Source organism: Toxotes jaculatrix, chromosome 9 (assembly GCF_017976425.1).
Source record: "Toxotes jaculatrix isolate fToxJac2 chromosome 9, fToxJac2.pri, whole genome shotgun sequence".
Classification (NCBI taxonomy): Eukaryota; Metazoa; Chordata; class Actinopteri; family Toxotidae; genus Toxotes; species Toxotes jaculatrix.
In genome coordinates, this window is record NC_054402.1 from 2,042,030 (window position 1) to 2,057,597 (window position 15,568).

The 15,568-nt window shown below is 41.5% G+C and overlaps 1 protein-coding gene across 1 annotated transcript; it reads right to left on the reverse strand.

Moving 5' to 3' along the window:
• Nucleotides 1–2,495: 2,495 nt before the first annotated feature.
• sae1 (SUMO1 activating enzyme subunit 1) lies at nucleotides 2,496–14,977 on the reverse strand. The gene is made up of 9 exons (XM_041045475.1): nucleotides 14,767–14,977; nucleotides 13,986–14,097; nucleotides 13,225–13,398; nucleotides 9,958–10,103; nucleotides 9,486–9,585; nucleotides 9,043–9,148; nucleotides 4,652–4,796; nucleotides 4,077–4,146; nucleotides 2,496–2,843 (listed from the first exon to the last, which is right to left on the reverse strand). The coding sequence occupies exons 1-9, from the start codon at nucleotides 14,856–14,858 to the stop codon at nucleotides 2,751–2,753; spliced, it is 1,038 nt and encodes a 345-aa protein (XP_040901409.1). The 5' UTR covers nucleotides 14,859–14,977; the 3' UTR covers nucleotides 2,496–2,750.
• Nucleotides 14,978–15,568: the final 591 nt, after the last annotated feature.

The following is a 15,568-nucleotide window of genomic DNA, read 5'->3' on the forward strand; positions in this document are numbered from 1 at the left end:
CACGCGTGACAGTGAATGGAGAGACACCACTGTGGTCTCTATCGGATTAGCAGACCCTCGCTGGCTGCTCACACACACTCACACACAGACGCACCGCAAGTGTTTACAACGATGGTCGACACAACAAGATGTGTATCAAAATACTTACACCACCACATGTTTTTAAAGAGGCTTTGAACAACCTGCGCTCTACATAGTGGACACAGTGAATGCATGAAGAGACAGACAGAGACAGACAGACAGACAGACAGACAGACAGACACACACACACACACACACACACACACACACACACATGTCTGCTACTGAGTCAACAGACAGCATCAAGTCTAGATCTCACTTACAGCATACAGATACACATACAACAGGGGCTCTGTACCAGGGTTTAACTGAGTGTGTGTGTGCCTGTGTGTGTATGTGTGTTCGTGTGTGTGTGTGTGTGTGGGGGGGGGGTAAATTACAAGAACAAGAGAACAGGACATAAAAAGGAGAGAAAATTCAGAGGAGAAAGAGAAAAGGCGGACGCAGTGAAAGCGATAAAGTGTCAGCACGTAGCCGTGAGAGCATGAGGAGTGGAATGAACGTGTGCATTGGCAGATAAGAGTTTAGGTTTAATTAAAGGGGCAGAACGAGCTTAAAGGGACGTTCCTTAATTAATCTCCTTTCCTAATCCCAGAAAAAGAGCAGTGGCACTCTGACTGCATTCGGAGCTCTGCTTGTTTTGGTTCCTCAACCAGCTGCAAACGCCGCGCCACTCAAAAGTTTCCACTGTTATTTCATATGGAGTTATGGGTGCATTATGGGTATCATCTCCCAACCAGCCGGCTGCTCGTTCGTTTTTATTCTCCCTGTTTTCAGTCCTTCTCTGTGTTGAACTCACTATGAACCCAATGTGTGAATGAACCAGATCTGATTGTAACTGTCACTCATTCCTGCAGCAGCAGCTGAAAGCATCAGGTCAGAGAATAAACACATCAGTTCAGGATATTTATCATTTAATAGACTAAGTGGTTGCTACCTAATGCCGAACTGTCTGAGCGTTTGTTGTTGTTTTTATATGGAGCAACAAACAACAAATAAAGTTCCACACCACAAAAAGAAAAGTTTCTGCTTTGCTTTCTTCAGCACAGCCTCTGTGTTGGCCTCCGCCTGTAGAGTGAGACAAAATAGTCCTTCTTAAAAATTTAACAACCAAATACATGCACTCATGGCCAGAGGCAGTGAGTCCCTCTTTACCTCCTCAAACTAAAATCCACTATCACCGAAATCTCCATTCAGAGATGAGCTTTGAATAAGCTGAGCATTAGATCTGGTGTTTGGAAAAGAACCGGTTCAGAGATTCAGTCCTGGAAAAATGAATTTACCTGTAACTCACCCAAATGAATTCACTTCAAATTTTTCTTATTCTAAGATACAAAAGCAAGTAACAGGTCCACTCTGTGATCTGAGGGCTAGCTGCTGGATAAAGGTCACAATTTTTGTGAGACATTGTGATGATGGAACTTCACAAAGCCAAAGCTCCAGTGCTGCACATGTGGACAGATGTTTTACCTGAGTGATTAATGGAATTTCTCACATTAATTCCACAGAGTGGAACAAGAAGATGCAGATGTTAAATCAACCTGCTTCTGTAAGCGAAGGCGTCTGTGAAATCTGATGTAAACCTTCAACGTTCAGTTCTTGAATTTCAATTCAAATCTCAGGTAAACAGCAGCGCAGATCAACACCCGCACTTGCTTTTACACTTTCTGCTGCTGCTGCAGACAAAATGCGGCGCTCAATCAAAATAAATGTCATTACTTTCCATCTAAGACACATGTCTGCGGCTCAGGTTCTGCAGGTTAAACAGGTTCAACCACCTGCCTCTCCAGGGGGCTGGGGTCAGAAACGGGAACCATTCTGCTGGTTTTCCCCGTTATGCTGTTGTTGCTGCCTTATTTGGGAGAACAGAATAGGAAATGCTCGAGGCTCATTTGACTGCCTGGCCCCGCCCTTTCCTATAGTTCTGCTGCACAGTCATTGAGACACCATACAGATATGTTTGGTTTGATGAGTCACATGCCAGACTGCGAGAGGTTATTACCAAATAGAGTCATATGCTCCGCTAGACATCATAGGACAACTATCTATCCTCTTTAGATCCACCACACTGATTTACTGCATTACAACTGAGAAGGTTTTAACATCTTATAATGTATATCCTGTATTTATTTAAATCACAGCTGATGGCTGCAAGTTTCTACCAAATGGAAAATTAAACATGTTTTTCTCCTGTTTGTTGTTTTTAAAGTAGATTTCTTTGTAAAGCACCATAACATGTCTGACGTCTTCTGACGTCTTTGGAAACTTCCTCCACTAGAAAACAAGACAGAGTTCTCAGGCGAACCCTGAACCCTGCTTATCTGCACATCATGAGTTTGTGGTGGCATAAAATTTGACATATGGCCATGAAAAACTGTTGGTGGGTTTCATAAATCCAGAGACCGGAAGCAGAATCCTTTCATTAAACAATGTTTTATTAGCAAATGTAAAAAAAATCCCACGGTTCAATCTCACTGTTCAAGAAAGTGTCCGATTCTGTGGGAAAATTGATCAAATGACAAAGTAAAAAGGAACAACAGGTGAATTATATGACTAGTGGAGCAAGTACTGATATAAATAATCTGACAGAACAAGCCGAGGGACAGACAGACGTTTGCTGGACTTGTATTTGTGTGTAAAACTGTCCGGAGCACGGGTGTGACAGGTGTTTAGTTCGGTCCAAAGTAGTCGACAACACCGTTGCCTTTGCGACCATCGAAGAAGAAGAAGTTCCGGTGAGGAGCGTCTCTCTGGGAGAGAGCCTGAAGCGAAAGACGCAGGGAGAAAGGGAAAAGAGAAATGTTTTCACAGAGAAAATCGCAGTCTATTAAATACAATAACACAAAGTTAATCATTAACATGTTTGACCTCTTCAAGAGCGAATTCCTCAAAGCCACAAAATATTCAGGCAGGTAAAACTGTCAAGGTGACTAAGTGGATTTTCAATGTACCAACCAGTGTGACCAGGAAGAAGCTTTAATAATAGTTTTCCGTGTTACTTTGGCCTGCAGGCCCACTCCACACCTGCCCGTCACTCCACACCTGCCTGTCAGTCCTTCAGTGGTTCAGAGTCCAGCTCGTGTGTGTCAGTGGAATCAGTCAGATTCACCCGGCGAGACGTCTGTCGGCCAGTTGCAGCGGGTTTCATCATCATCATACAGACAGCGGGTTGGCCTTGTGCCAATATAATGCAGCCTGACTCTGAACTATCAGTCCCCTCCCTTTCTCTCCCACACACACACACACACACTCACTCACACTCTTACCCTGACCTGAACTCCTCTGTTTACCTCAGCCTGAGGACACCATGCACCAGGCTCAGAGAAAAATGGTTTCTAATCCCCTCAGTGCTGTGAGTGCGATCTTCTGAAATCAGGTCACGCACTGAGAGAACAGTCCAGCTTCTCTACAGACTTTGCGCATTAAAGAATGATACTGTTTTTATCTCTGAGATGAATTCTAATGATACCAACAAGCCTCGTTCCCATACTCCGTCCGCAAATCCCAGAGGAAACTAATGGAAATGACCTTCCAATAATTGTCTAAGTCAACAAACTCAAACCGGCACATTTCACGGTAAAACACGAGATAAGAAGCTTCAAGTATGTACAACCAGTGTTAGTGTAACTGCTCAGTCGTATGTTTTCTGTTGGATTTCACATTAATGGTCTTTTATGTTACACTATCAATGATTTTATTACGTTGTGCAGCTCGAGCACAGTGCAATTCATTTCTCTTCTGGAGAGGCTGCTGCCAGAGAGCCACGCGGCGTTTCACTGCGGTCACAGTGAAAATCACTTCTACTCAGAGCAGAGTCGCTGCGGATTTTGTGGATCTGATCCAGAACCAGCTGAGCCGCCACCTGTCAGCTGAATGACTGCCTCACATACCACACTGGTCATCTCCATCATTTGCCCCAGCAGAGTGAACATCGTGAGGTGCGTCAGAGACGATAACGTTAACCTGCTTCCTGAAGCTTCCTCGTGTTCACTTACCTTGACAACTTCCTGTCCCAGAACTCCTCCCATGACAGCGCACACTGGAGACATCTCAGAGAAGCAGTAGCTGAGGACAGACAGTACAAGGACACGCGCTGATGTGACTAAACAGAATGTGTGATGTTAAGGAAGTGAGAGACTGGGACAGCGACCGGCTCCAGAGAAACTAATCTCTAAGATCTCGGCCCTGTTTACCCACTGATTCGTATGCTGTGCTGTCATCATCACTGTTATTGTGGTGGCGAAGCTGAACTAAACGCCTTTTCACCGACATTCGAAGCATGTCCACATTAATCAAAGTCTGCCATCACTCTCCCACAGATGATGGTACAGACAGTGTTAATGCAGAAGTTACTGAGTCTCAAAACGCTAATGTGAAACTGGCTGTGGCACAGACACAGAGGAAAAGAAAAACATGAACATGCTGCTTCTGTCCGACTTCAGCGCCATGCTTTAGAGCAGTGGCTTCACTTGAATTGCACGTGAACTTCCACTTCCTATTCGAGTGAACTATCCGCTCAGTATCACATGACAGGTAAATGTGTCACATGACAGGTAAAGACATTTTGTACCTGATGAAGTCATTGTTCAGGAGGTCACTGCCGACTGCCAAGGCCTCGAGGACGTCATCTCGGATCTGTCTCAGGAGCTGACTGTCTCCTGGGAAGGACTTTGGGTCGGGGTCACGGCCCTTATCGGTGCGAAACTTCAACAGAACTGTGGGGAAGGAGGGAAGACAGAAAAGAAAGAGAGCAGGAAGTGAGAGAATGGTAAATGGACTGCACTTATACAGTCTTTTCTAACTTTATTGACCACGGGATGGCACAGCCATCAGGGCCACGCCTCAACATGTGGACCGGAGGAGCCAGGGATCCAACCACTGATCTTCCGATTGGTGGACGAGCGGCTCGGCCTCCTGAGCCCCAGCCGCCCCGAGATGACAGTTGAGACGCTGGAAACATGTTTAAACCATTTTTCTAAAGCAATAATTTCCATATGATCTATTGCACTATTGCCATTTGTAATTTCATCACGCTTTCAAGAGACTTCCATGGTGAATTATCATCTTATGGAAAGACAACACATCCTCTTGACTGCTGCTCCCTTTGAAGCAGGATAAGATCAGCATGTGGTTGCACCATCAACCATTTCATCTGATTAGGCCCACGTTTCCCCACATCAAGTCAAGAGCGTGCACCCAGACTGATGCATGCAAAGGTGCACACATCCACCTGCACAAGCTCAGCGAGGAAGTATTAGGGTGGAAAAAAAAAAACCCTCCTTCCTGTCTCTAAGAGTCAGCTTCAGGACCGACTGAGAAATTAAAAATCAGAAGTGTGCACTTTATCTGGTCATGAGCGAAATTTGAAGCTGTAACTGATTTCACCAAGTGCACCACCCAGGCGCACACATCAACACGTCGCCCCCGTATTTCCTGTTCGTCCATTAACTTAAACCACATGAGGAAGTCAAGTCCTCCCACGGCCATTTCCACAAGCATGGTGCGTGCACACACACACTCTCTCACACACACACTCACACACACGTCGTGGCGATGAATCATTTTCACAGCTCTGCCCTGCCCTTTATCAGAGCTAAAGTTAAGTTAAAGACTGGCATAGATGGCATCACTCTCAGGTCTGTGCCACACAGGAAATCAAACAGAATTTCATCACAGAATATAATAATGCGCACATGGATGGAACAACGATAGCATCTCTGAACCTACTCGGGTAGATTAGAGACGAGAGGAAACATTCGAGATGGCCCTTTATGTTGAAACCTGCATTTGAAGGTCAAATACAATAAACTTTTTTTCTCTATATATTAAAACAATATCTGTACAGCGAGTGAGAGAGTGAGAGCGAGCTCATGTTCAATTGGTGGAGAAAGTAGAAGAATTTCAAGCTGTGTGTGAAAGTGAGACAGGATTTATTTTATTCTTTATTTCTATATTCTGTAACACACAGGAAATATCATCTGTTTCTGTTTTGTCTCAGTGTTTTTGTATGGACGTTACCTTCTATCCTGCTGGCCACTGTCTAGTCAGACTGCCTGCACATTTAAAAAAAGGGAATTATACAGATCAGTGATTCTAATGATAAGCAAACACACACAGACACACACACAGACACACACACCCCACCCACAGTTCAAATCACCCGACTGTTCCTAGTGAGACAGGAAGCAGTTGTAACAGAGGAAGAGCCACTTCCTCATTGGTTGCCCAAACAACAACCGCTAGCTCCAATTATAGAAACAGCAAAGGAATAATAACAGTGCCGCCTGTTTAATGTTCACTCAATAAACAAGACAACTAGACAGTGTTTCCACTCAGACATTAACCTGAAACGCAGGGGACTGAAGACGAATCAAAGCCACCGTGGGTAGGTGGGTTTCAGGGTGGAGAGTTACTAGACTGAAGGCCCAACGTTTGGCACAAACCTAAAATTAACCAGTCAAGATTTTCAGAATAAAAATGTACCTGCAAACGATGAGTGACTAAGAAGCAAAGTGTCTGCTAAGTAAACAAATGCCCCAGACACCCACTGTCACATGACTGGGTCCGGCTAGTGTGGGTGAAAGTCTGTCTATTAATATATTGTTTGAAATAAATGTTGTTTACATCTGATTTGATTTCACATTAAATCGGCTTCGGGTGTGTGGGTAACGAAACCTGCCTCACCCAGTGCTCGGGCGCTTTGAACCCACCTGAGGAGAGTTCGTGTCACATTGTGGGCTTCAATTATGTTAAAAAAGACAAATACACCCTGAAAAGAATTTAAATCAGAGGTAACAATAAATTCCATGAAGCTAATTATATGTAAAAAAAAAAAAACCCCAAAACAAAACCAAAAACAAAAACATTGCCTATTGTGAGATTTTTGTTTTAGTCTTTTCTATTTCTACTTGTTTCAAAAACTGAATAATGGTTTAATGCTAATGGAGCCTCTGTAAAACTGGACATAGCTAAAATAACAGCGACTGTGTGAACGACGTGAACTGCTGGACTTGGATTAATATTGTAATTCAAAGCTGATAAGAATTTCTGTTGTATGTTATTTTATTCACTGATGATCATAACTGTTTTTAATTAATACACTCTCAGATTTATTGGTGTGGTGCTGTGAGTGTACATCACAAAAATGCCACTATGAAATCAGTACTGAGTAATAATATATATAACTTCCTATTGCTGAAGTTTGGATGCACTAACAGCACATTCTGCCACTGTGTCACTGCAGCTTATTTCCTCTGTCCTTTAGAGTTTGTGGTGCATTGGTCCTCAGTTCTTACATCAGTGTTGTTTACTGATGGACAAAGTTGGCTTAAAAAAACAAACAAACAAACATGAAATTCTTACACAGATGTTAGATGTTAGACTTTCCTGTCACTCGTCTTAGCTGTGATTAATCTAGGGTCACTGCATAAAAGATCTTTTTCCGTGGTTTTTAATTGTAATTTCCATTAGTTAACTTTTTAAATACACAATGATTTTTGTAACGCACAGTACAATGCACCGCCATTTCTGTTTTTGCACAGAAATCCTGTTTGGGAAGGAATATTATAATTTCTACATGATTGTTTAATATGATATAAACTTGCAGAACGGCACTGTTCTGTTCCATATTTCTGACCTATGCATCCAGCAAAAGCTGAATTTAATTTTTATTATTATTGTTTATTCCATTTATACAGAGAATTTACAGAATTTACAAGTGTGCAGCCAATAACCGTTTCCTGTTGTTATATGCTTGTTGTCATGCGGTGTAGGTGTCGGGCTGTTCTCTATTCTACGCTTAGTGCACATGACTGGCCATGGACAGCCTGTGATGGAAACTAGCATGAAATGCTTGGGGATGGTGCAGGGCCAGGTGACAGGAGGACAATAACAACTCTTAAGAGAAGGTCATCACACACCGTAAATAACCTGAAAAACAGGAAGGTACAGTTTTCTTGATTTATTTAAAGGGTCAGAAAGCTCCTTCAGGCTGATGATTCCTAAACATTTCACAGGCCATATGCAATTATTCATGTGCAACTCAGCGTGACAATATAGCTTTTTTTCCCACCGAATTGCTAATTGAATTACACAAAACCTTGATATCACCTGGCTTGTTTTTGTTGTTCAATTTCTTTTCAAACACCACCCACCTCTCCTGGCCGACGATTTGCTTAAGGATGACATTTAACAAACTTTATGGACGTGATTTTCCACGCATGTGCAGTGACAGCTCAACAGCTAAATTGGAACCATTAATTTTGCATGTTCATGGTATGTGTTTCAGTCTCACTGCAAGGTTCCTACGCATTTTCAGTTTCAAATTTCTGTACTTTTTTTAGGCCTTTCAGGATTCTTTGTGATATCTGATCAATGCTCTGTATGGAAATTCTGTTTGTCTCTTGTCTCCTGTCTACACAGAAATTCAGAAGACCTTTACTGCTCATGCCACACTGACAGCTGTCAACTAAAAAACATCACTTTCACTGAGAAATGGTGTCAAAATAAAGCATGAATGCATCGTTTCTCAACAAATACAAAATCCTATTATTTATTAAGCTTAAAAAAACTCAGTTCCTGAGAAAACACATCGTGCTTCGTCATTTTAAAGCATAAAATTTGTCATATTTAAAGATAAGTCTGCCACCGGTTAAAGAACACGTCAAGAGACTGTCAAACTATTTTAAAACTTTAAAGCCCACAAAAAACTTGCAAGTACTGATTATCTTCCTTATCTATTAGCTACTAGCTACTATACTATTTTTCCACTTGATTGTTTAAAATGTGAGTAATAATAATAAAATGCTCATCAGCAGTTACCAGAGCTCAAAGCCTGAAAACAGATTGTTCCTGTCACATATTCCAAAAATTCAAAAGGTTCAGACTTTAAAATGACATAAATAAGACGAGAGAAAAGTGTTTGTATTTTCACTTGCTTTATAAAAGGACACGTATAAGTACCGTGAAGCAGGAAGTAGTCCACTGGCGTTCGCTTTAAACCAGCTTTGGCCTTCTCACTTGTCCAGTCGACCTCCAGAGCCTCCTTCAGAGTACAGAAACTGGCCGTCTGATTGGTTGGAGATTTTGGAAAAAAAAGAAAAGAGAATGAATGCTTTTATTTTGGGACTAAAGAGGAAGCAGATAGGACAGTCAGACCTCACAAATAAACAAAAGTGTTTTGAGAATATTTTTCCATTTTGTGTAATTTTCTCTAAATTTTCCACTTCTGTCATTTTTCAGCTGAGTACCTCTAGCCTCTATTTAAAGGAAGTAATTTTACCTACCACCCATACAGTTGTTTCATGGAGCCAAATAGATGGAAACTATCTTTACATAACAGTTCTCCGGTTAGTAGGATAAAATAGAAAATATTTGGCAGTGAAATACAGCCTTCATCCACCTACTTTTTTCACCATGGTGGTCTCGTTGGGGTCGACTTTGGCTTTCTTTGCCTCCGGACCGTTGTTAGAATCTCCAGTTGGTTTCACTACTTTTGGCTTTTCCCTAAAGAGAGGGAGCGAGTGAGAAGAAACATGTCCTCTATTATCAGTAAACAGAAGTTGGTCTGACCTGATAGCTAATGATAAATTGATTTAATCGGAGACAAGATACTTTCTGGCTTTTAATTATTGCACTATGATAATGTACAATAGCTAAATGTAATTGTTTTCCTTGACTTCAAGGCTCAGTTACAGTGAGGTGAGAGTATTCACTGAATAAACTGCTAACCATTAATATGCATTGTCAAAACAAAAACAATCAGTGAGCAAAGTTCGTGGGAGCACAGCAGCTCTACACGTTAAAAATGAAACCCTGTGACTATCACATGGGCAACTTCATGTTAAAGCCACACTTTGAACTGCCGCCCACACTCACTCGACGTAGTGGTATTCCTGTCCGAGGTTGCTGAACATGTAACCATAGTAACCGTAGACGTCTCCACAGAACACCTTGATGTTGCGCTGAGAACAGAGCTGGTCGACCCGCACCATCAGGTCTCTGGAACAGCCTGTCAGACACACCTGAGGGAAGCAAAAACAGAAAGGGTGGAAGGTTAGCTGACGTTCCTCTGTTGAAACGCAGAGTTTCGGAGTCTTTGTGCGCGACACGTGGCAACTTCAGGGATTCGAACCTGGAATTTATGGGACACAATTAACCAAAGTTTGCTAAATCAAAGCTGTGTCCTCAGCGTATACTGAACAAGGTGTTCGGGACAGTTTTACACTGTAAAACAATGCATGAACAAAAAAATAAATCAATAAATAAATAAATCTTTGTTGCTGTTAAAGGTACATTCTGTCTAATTTCAACATCTTCACTGTCCCAGAAACTTTAAAAACTCCCACTGCGTTGGTCTGTTGGACACCTTCTCCTCCTCTGTGACACTGCTCTTCTGTTTTTGTGACTCATTTCCATTTTCATTAACATAACAATAAAACTGCTTTAAGTAACAGAAAATAACAAATTATATTATCTTACATTTAATCCCTAAGGGATACACAGACATATTTTAGTTCTGAAAACTAGCTGCAGCGCTTTCAACAAATTCAAACAAACAAATTCATCAGTAACTTTCAGCCTGTTGGATTCTGGGAACAACAAAACAACCATGAACGAAAGCTGTTCAGCTGCCAAACTGACCGAGACACACCTACAGCAGCCGCCGAGCGACCAAACAAGGCTAAAGCCGGCACAGTAACACAGTGTACCTAAGTCAAATCAGGGTGGACTGCTGTCTGACTGTAAACAACTGAGCATGGGGCTGGGTCCACCTTATCCTGCTGACCCAGTCCAGCACACCCAAAACACCCTCAGCTCACTGATAAGACTGATGCTGCATCTGAGTCCCAAACAGCTGCAGACAGACCAGGGTTGGACCAGTGCTGCCAAATGTTGTGAGTGGTTTTAGTTTCTTGATATAACTGATCATTAAGATTTGCTTACATATCTATGAGAGGTTATAGAACAGGATCTCACCACCTGGAATATGCAGTATATACTGTAGTGCGAATAAACAGTGCAAATGTCTCAGTTTCATCTTTGATGGAAAACAGCTTTAAAAAGGGCGGAGAGGCCTGGTGAATATGCAGCATCAGCCACTAACCTCCACCTTTTTACTTCAGAGAAATGATTTGACGGTGTTCTCTGATGAAAGGCAAGAATGTGATTAAAGTATCCAAAAAACAAGAAAGTGATGGAAGGAAAGCAGGAAACTGAGTTGCTTACACACATGAATTGCAACCCTGAACTTAAACATCACCCAAACAGAATCAGGCTCTGGAGTCTCCTCTTTAAAAGGATGGCATTAAAGACAAAGAAATCCTACAGCGTGTTCTTACAGAGAATCTTACTGTGCGCCACATGGTCCTACATTAACACTGCAATAATATACTCACCAAATCAGAACAAAGCTAGTTATTTTAATTGAGCCATTTTTGTATTTTTTTTTTATTTTTCTCACTAAACAACTACAGGAAAAGGATAAAAAGAAAAACAGAGAGTGACTGACAGCATCAGTAGCAAGTCAGCCATCCAGCATGCATTTTTCTATTGTATTCATCCTTCAGTAATTAGGTCTCTCATCTGAAAACTGTGACCACACTCCAACTGCTCCACTTTAATCACCCTCCATCTTCCCGCTGAGCCACACACAGATACACCCATGGAAGCAGATAAAAGCGATAAGTAGTCTGCAGCAGAGAGACCCCCCTCTGTTTTTCAGTTTTTTTTTTATCTCTTGCCTTTTAAATCGTCCCGCCTTCTCTTCTCTGGCTCTCTCTTCCTCCCTCCCTTTCTCATCCCATCCTCACTTCACTTCATCCTGCTGAAATCGCGCTTGTCTTCCTCCCGTCCCTCTCTCCCTCCTCCTGACCCTCACTTAGCACCCCCAGAGGGAAGAAGACAGCCGATAACTCAGACACAACAGGAGGAGAAAAGAAGTCTCTCTGTTATTCTTCTGATGGTGTTCAAATAAATTCTCCGCTTCAACCGTGATGAGGCTTAGGGGAGAGATTCAGTGTGTGTGTGTGTCTGCCTGTGGAAAGGAATGCTAACGGCTAAAGCAACTTTTATTGTGTTAACTAAAAAATTAATACAATCATCCATTTGTTGCCCAATCTTTACAGAAATATAAGCATAGCATTTGTTATAGTATACTGTACTGATTGTCTCGTCATGTTTTACTATGAGTGCACCAAGTGGGAATCACTCTGCACCAACACACACCATATGTATTACAAAGACAACACATGTAAACCTGGATTTAAACTTTAATGGTGTTTAAGGAAGTTCACATTCATACTGTGTCAGCAGTGTCAGAACTGTAGCCCTTCTTCTACAGAGTCCCCCCATTTCTGATCAGTGCAGCAAGACAATGTTTTTATCCTAACACTTCTCTTTATACTTACTCAAAGTAGCCATCATAAACGACAACTAGTATAATATGTTTTAATTGAGCTACTGTCTCCATGTTTGTTTCTGATTAGTCATGCAGGTCTGACTTTTCAGACATGAATGCAAAGTTTAAAAAGCCAACAAAAAGCCTTGAATTTTGAATTTCCTTATCAACAAATGCAAGTACAATCAGTACCATCCTCCACCCACTGAGCACTGCTGTGAACCCCACAAGACCATATAAGGCAAGCACAGGCGTTAAACCAGCAACTGTACTCAATATGTAATTAATAGGCTAATTATATCCCAAAACACTTGTATGAAAGACACTGAAAACTAAATCCATTACTGCGAAAGCAGGAAGCTAAGCTGATACCACTACTGCAGCCCCACGTCACTGGGCATCAGGATGCAGGTGTTATGGTTCTGGGGCCTGACAGAGCAAAACGTGGAAAGAGCCTCTCATCGACCAGATGGGCTACAAGTGACATCTAGTGGTCATACGGAGTGATACGAGACTGGGTGCTCACATTACTGTGAATTATCGAGGCAAAAACAATGCTACTGTGCCAACAGCCATAGAAAAACAACGCAGAGAAACATGTTTCAATATATGATTTCAAGAAAATACAAATACATATTTCGTGTACTTCATTCAGCTCAGCTCTCAAATGTCCCATGTATTTGTTGACATTTCACATTTCAGCATATCTGAATAGAGCTGTCTAAAAAGGTTTCATTTCCACTCACCGCATCGAACTGTAGAAAGAAGTCATCTGGTTTGTCTTCCACTCTCTCTGGGTCAGCATGAACCTCCACCATTGGGTTAAGGTTCTGTGCTCGCTCCAGAGAGGCCTGGGCCCTGTTCTGACCCTGAGCCGTCACCGGAACCAGGAACTGAGCTTGACAGGATTCCTCTGACACCTAGCGGACACACAAACAGGGAACGCATAGCAGCGTGAGGATTGTGTTGTACTTGTAGAGAGTTTCCTTAGAGCAGCTTGCACTCAACATTCAGCTTAAGGCTCTGCTGTTGTCGCTGTAATTCAGATCTGGGGAAACTACGGCCCGCGGGCCGCGTGCATCTAGACGTAAAACGTGACGCTTTTAGCTTTTCAAAATAAAAGCAACACAGGTGTGCCGTAGTTTGCCCAATTACAGTGTAATTTAACTGAATTTTACTGAATTTAAACTGTAAATCCAATTGACATCTATTTCAACTGAAAATGTCCATTCCAGTTTCCATTCTTTAACAAAATAAAAATTCTACAAAATAAAAACTTTCCATATGAAAACAGAATTAAAGTGTTACTGCAATGTTACCACAGTAAAAGCTGGTTTCTCTCATCTCTGGCTAGTGAAAATCTATTTGGCTGCCACATACTCCATCTACTGGACATGTGTAGCACTGCAAAGACAAAGGACAATGAATATAACAGACAGATGTTTAGTCCATAGCGGAAGACAAAGATTTCTACATATAAGAAAAGTGTACTGTACAATATGTGTACCTGCTCATGATCCAGCAAAGTGAGTCCTTTAACTCCAGCCAGTATAAGGTTTTTGGCCACTTCAGCCCCCAGACCACCTAAACCTGCCAGGAGCACACGGGACCCCCGCAACCTGTAAAAAAAAAAAAAATGTGCAGACAAAATGTAAATCGATTTGATCACTGCTCACTGTATGCCCTGGAATGTGATCTTTTGCTGTATGGGTTGTGTTTGTTACAAATTAGTAAATTAATCTTTCCTTGAACTGCAAGTCTCATTAAATATATATATATATATATATATATATATATATATATATATATATATATATATATATGTGTATAAAGGTAGAGACTTTCAGAAGTTCAACAACATTGCACAGGTAGACTAAACTGAGCTACAATTGAACGTAACAGATCAGAGCATTTCATTCGCATTGACCATTATAAGTGTCCTGTGATCATAATGTGCGATGTGTATTTTAAAGCAATTATTTTAGCGGACTAATGGTCTTTTTCTCATTTATCTCTAAAAGGAACAAAAAAAAATCCGGGTTGCTTTTTATCTCCGCTACAGTATAACTACCTGTGTGGACAATGCAAAAGTTGTGACCTATTTGAGCATCGATATCAATGATCTCAAGGAATAGTCCCAACACTGCATACTCCAATAATTATTAAATCACAACTACCCGTAAGTAAAAACAAATCACACACTTTGGCCAAACCGATGCAGCAAGAGGGCGACAAGTCAAACCTTCCCCTACACCGATTAGCCTGGCGAGCTAACTAAGCTAACTGACCTCTTCTGGGCATCCAGCCCCCACAATCGGATCTGGCGGTCGTACTGTGCCGCCTCCTCTTCGCTGATGACCGGGTCCTCCTTTTCGATCATATCGATAATTTCAGCTCACTCTAACGACGGTAATTTCGGTGTAAAGTAACCGTATTTTGCAGCTACAGATGTAAGTGTTTCAAATGCCGCGATAGTCCCGCTGAATGGGCGCAGGATGATGACGTCGACGGAACGAAACAAAAGATGTGTTTTCGTCAATTTAAATAAAATGTTAAACATTATAAACAGATGCTGTTGATTTATGGATATTTTCCATTTGATTCCTCGGTTTATTAATCTTTGTGATTCTGATTTACGTCAGGCGCTTCTTTGTCACTGTTAAATTTGTAGCTATTAGTAAATAATGATAAAGAAAACATGTGCTCAAATAAATTGTCGCTTAGGCTGAGTGTTAATTCATGTATCGACCATTAAGCCAGTGTAAACATTTAGCTTTTGTACCACAAATTTTACCTTTACCACATAACAGACGGCATCATCATACACCAAGGCTTAAATTTGGGTAAAATTTTCCCTGCTTTTGTCTTTTACGAACATTTTTACATATGTACCTTAATATTTTTCCAAAGAGCTGTTTATGTTGTGTTTCTGCCTTCAGATGATTAATGTACCATAGACAGCTGAATGAACAGTTGATGCATTTCATACATGTCCTAAACGACAACTTTTTTGCTGATTTTGTAACTATGAGGTGTATACTCCAATAGAAATTTGTGTTAAACCCAGTTTTTGAGAATCTAAGTGGAGCC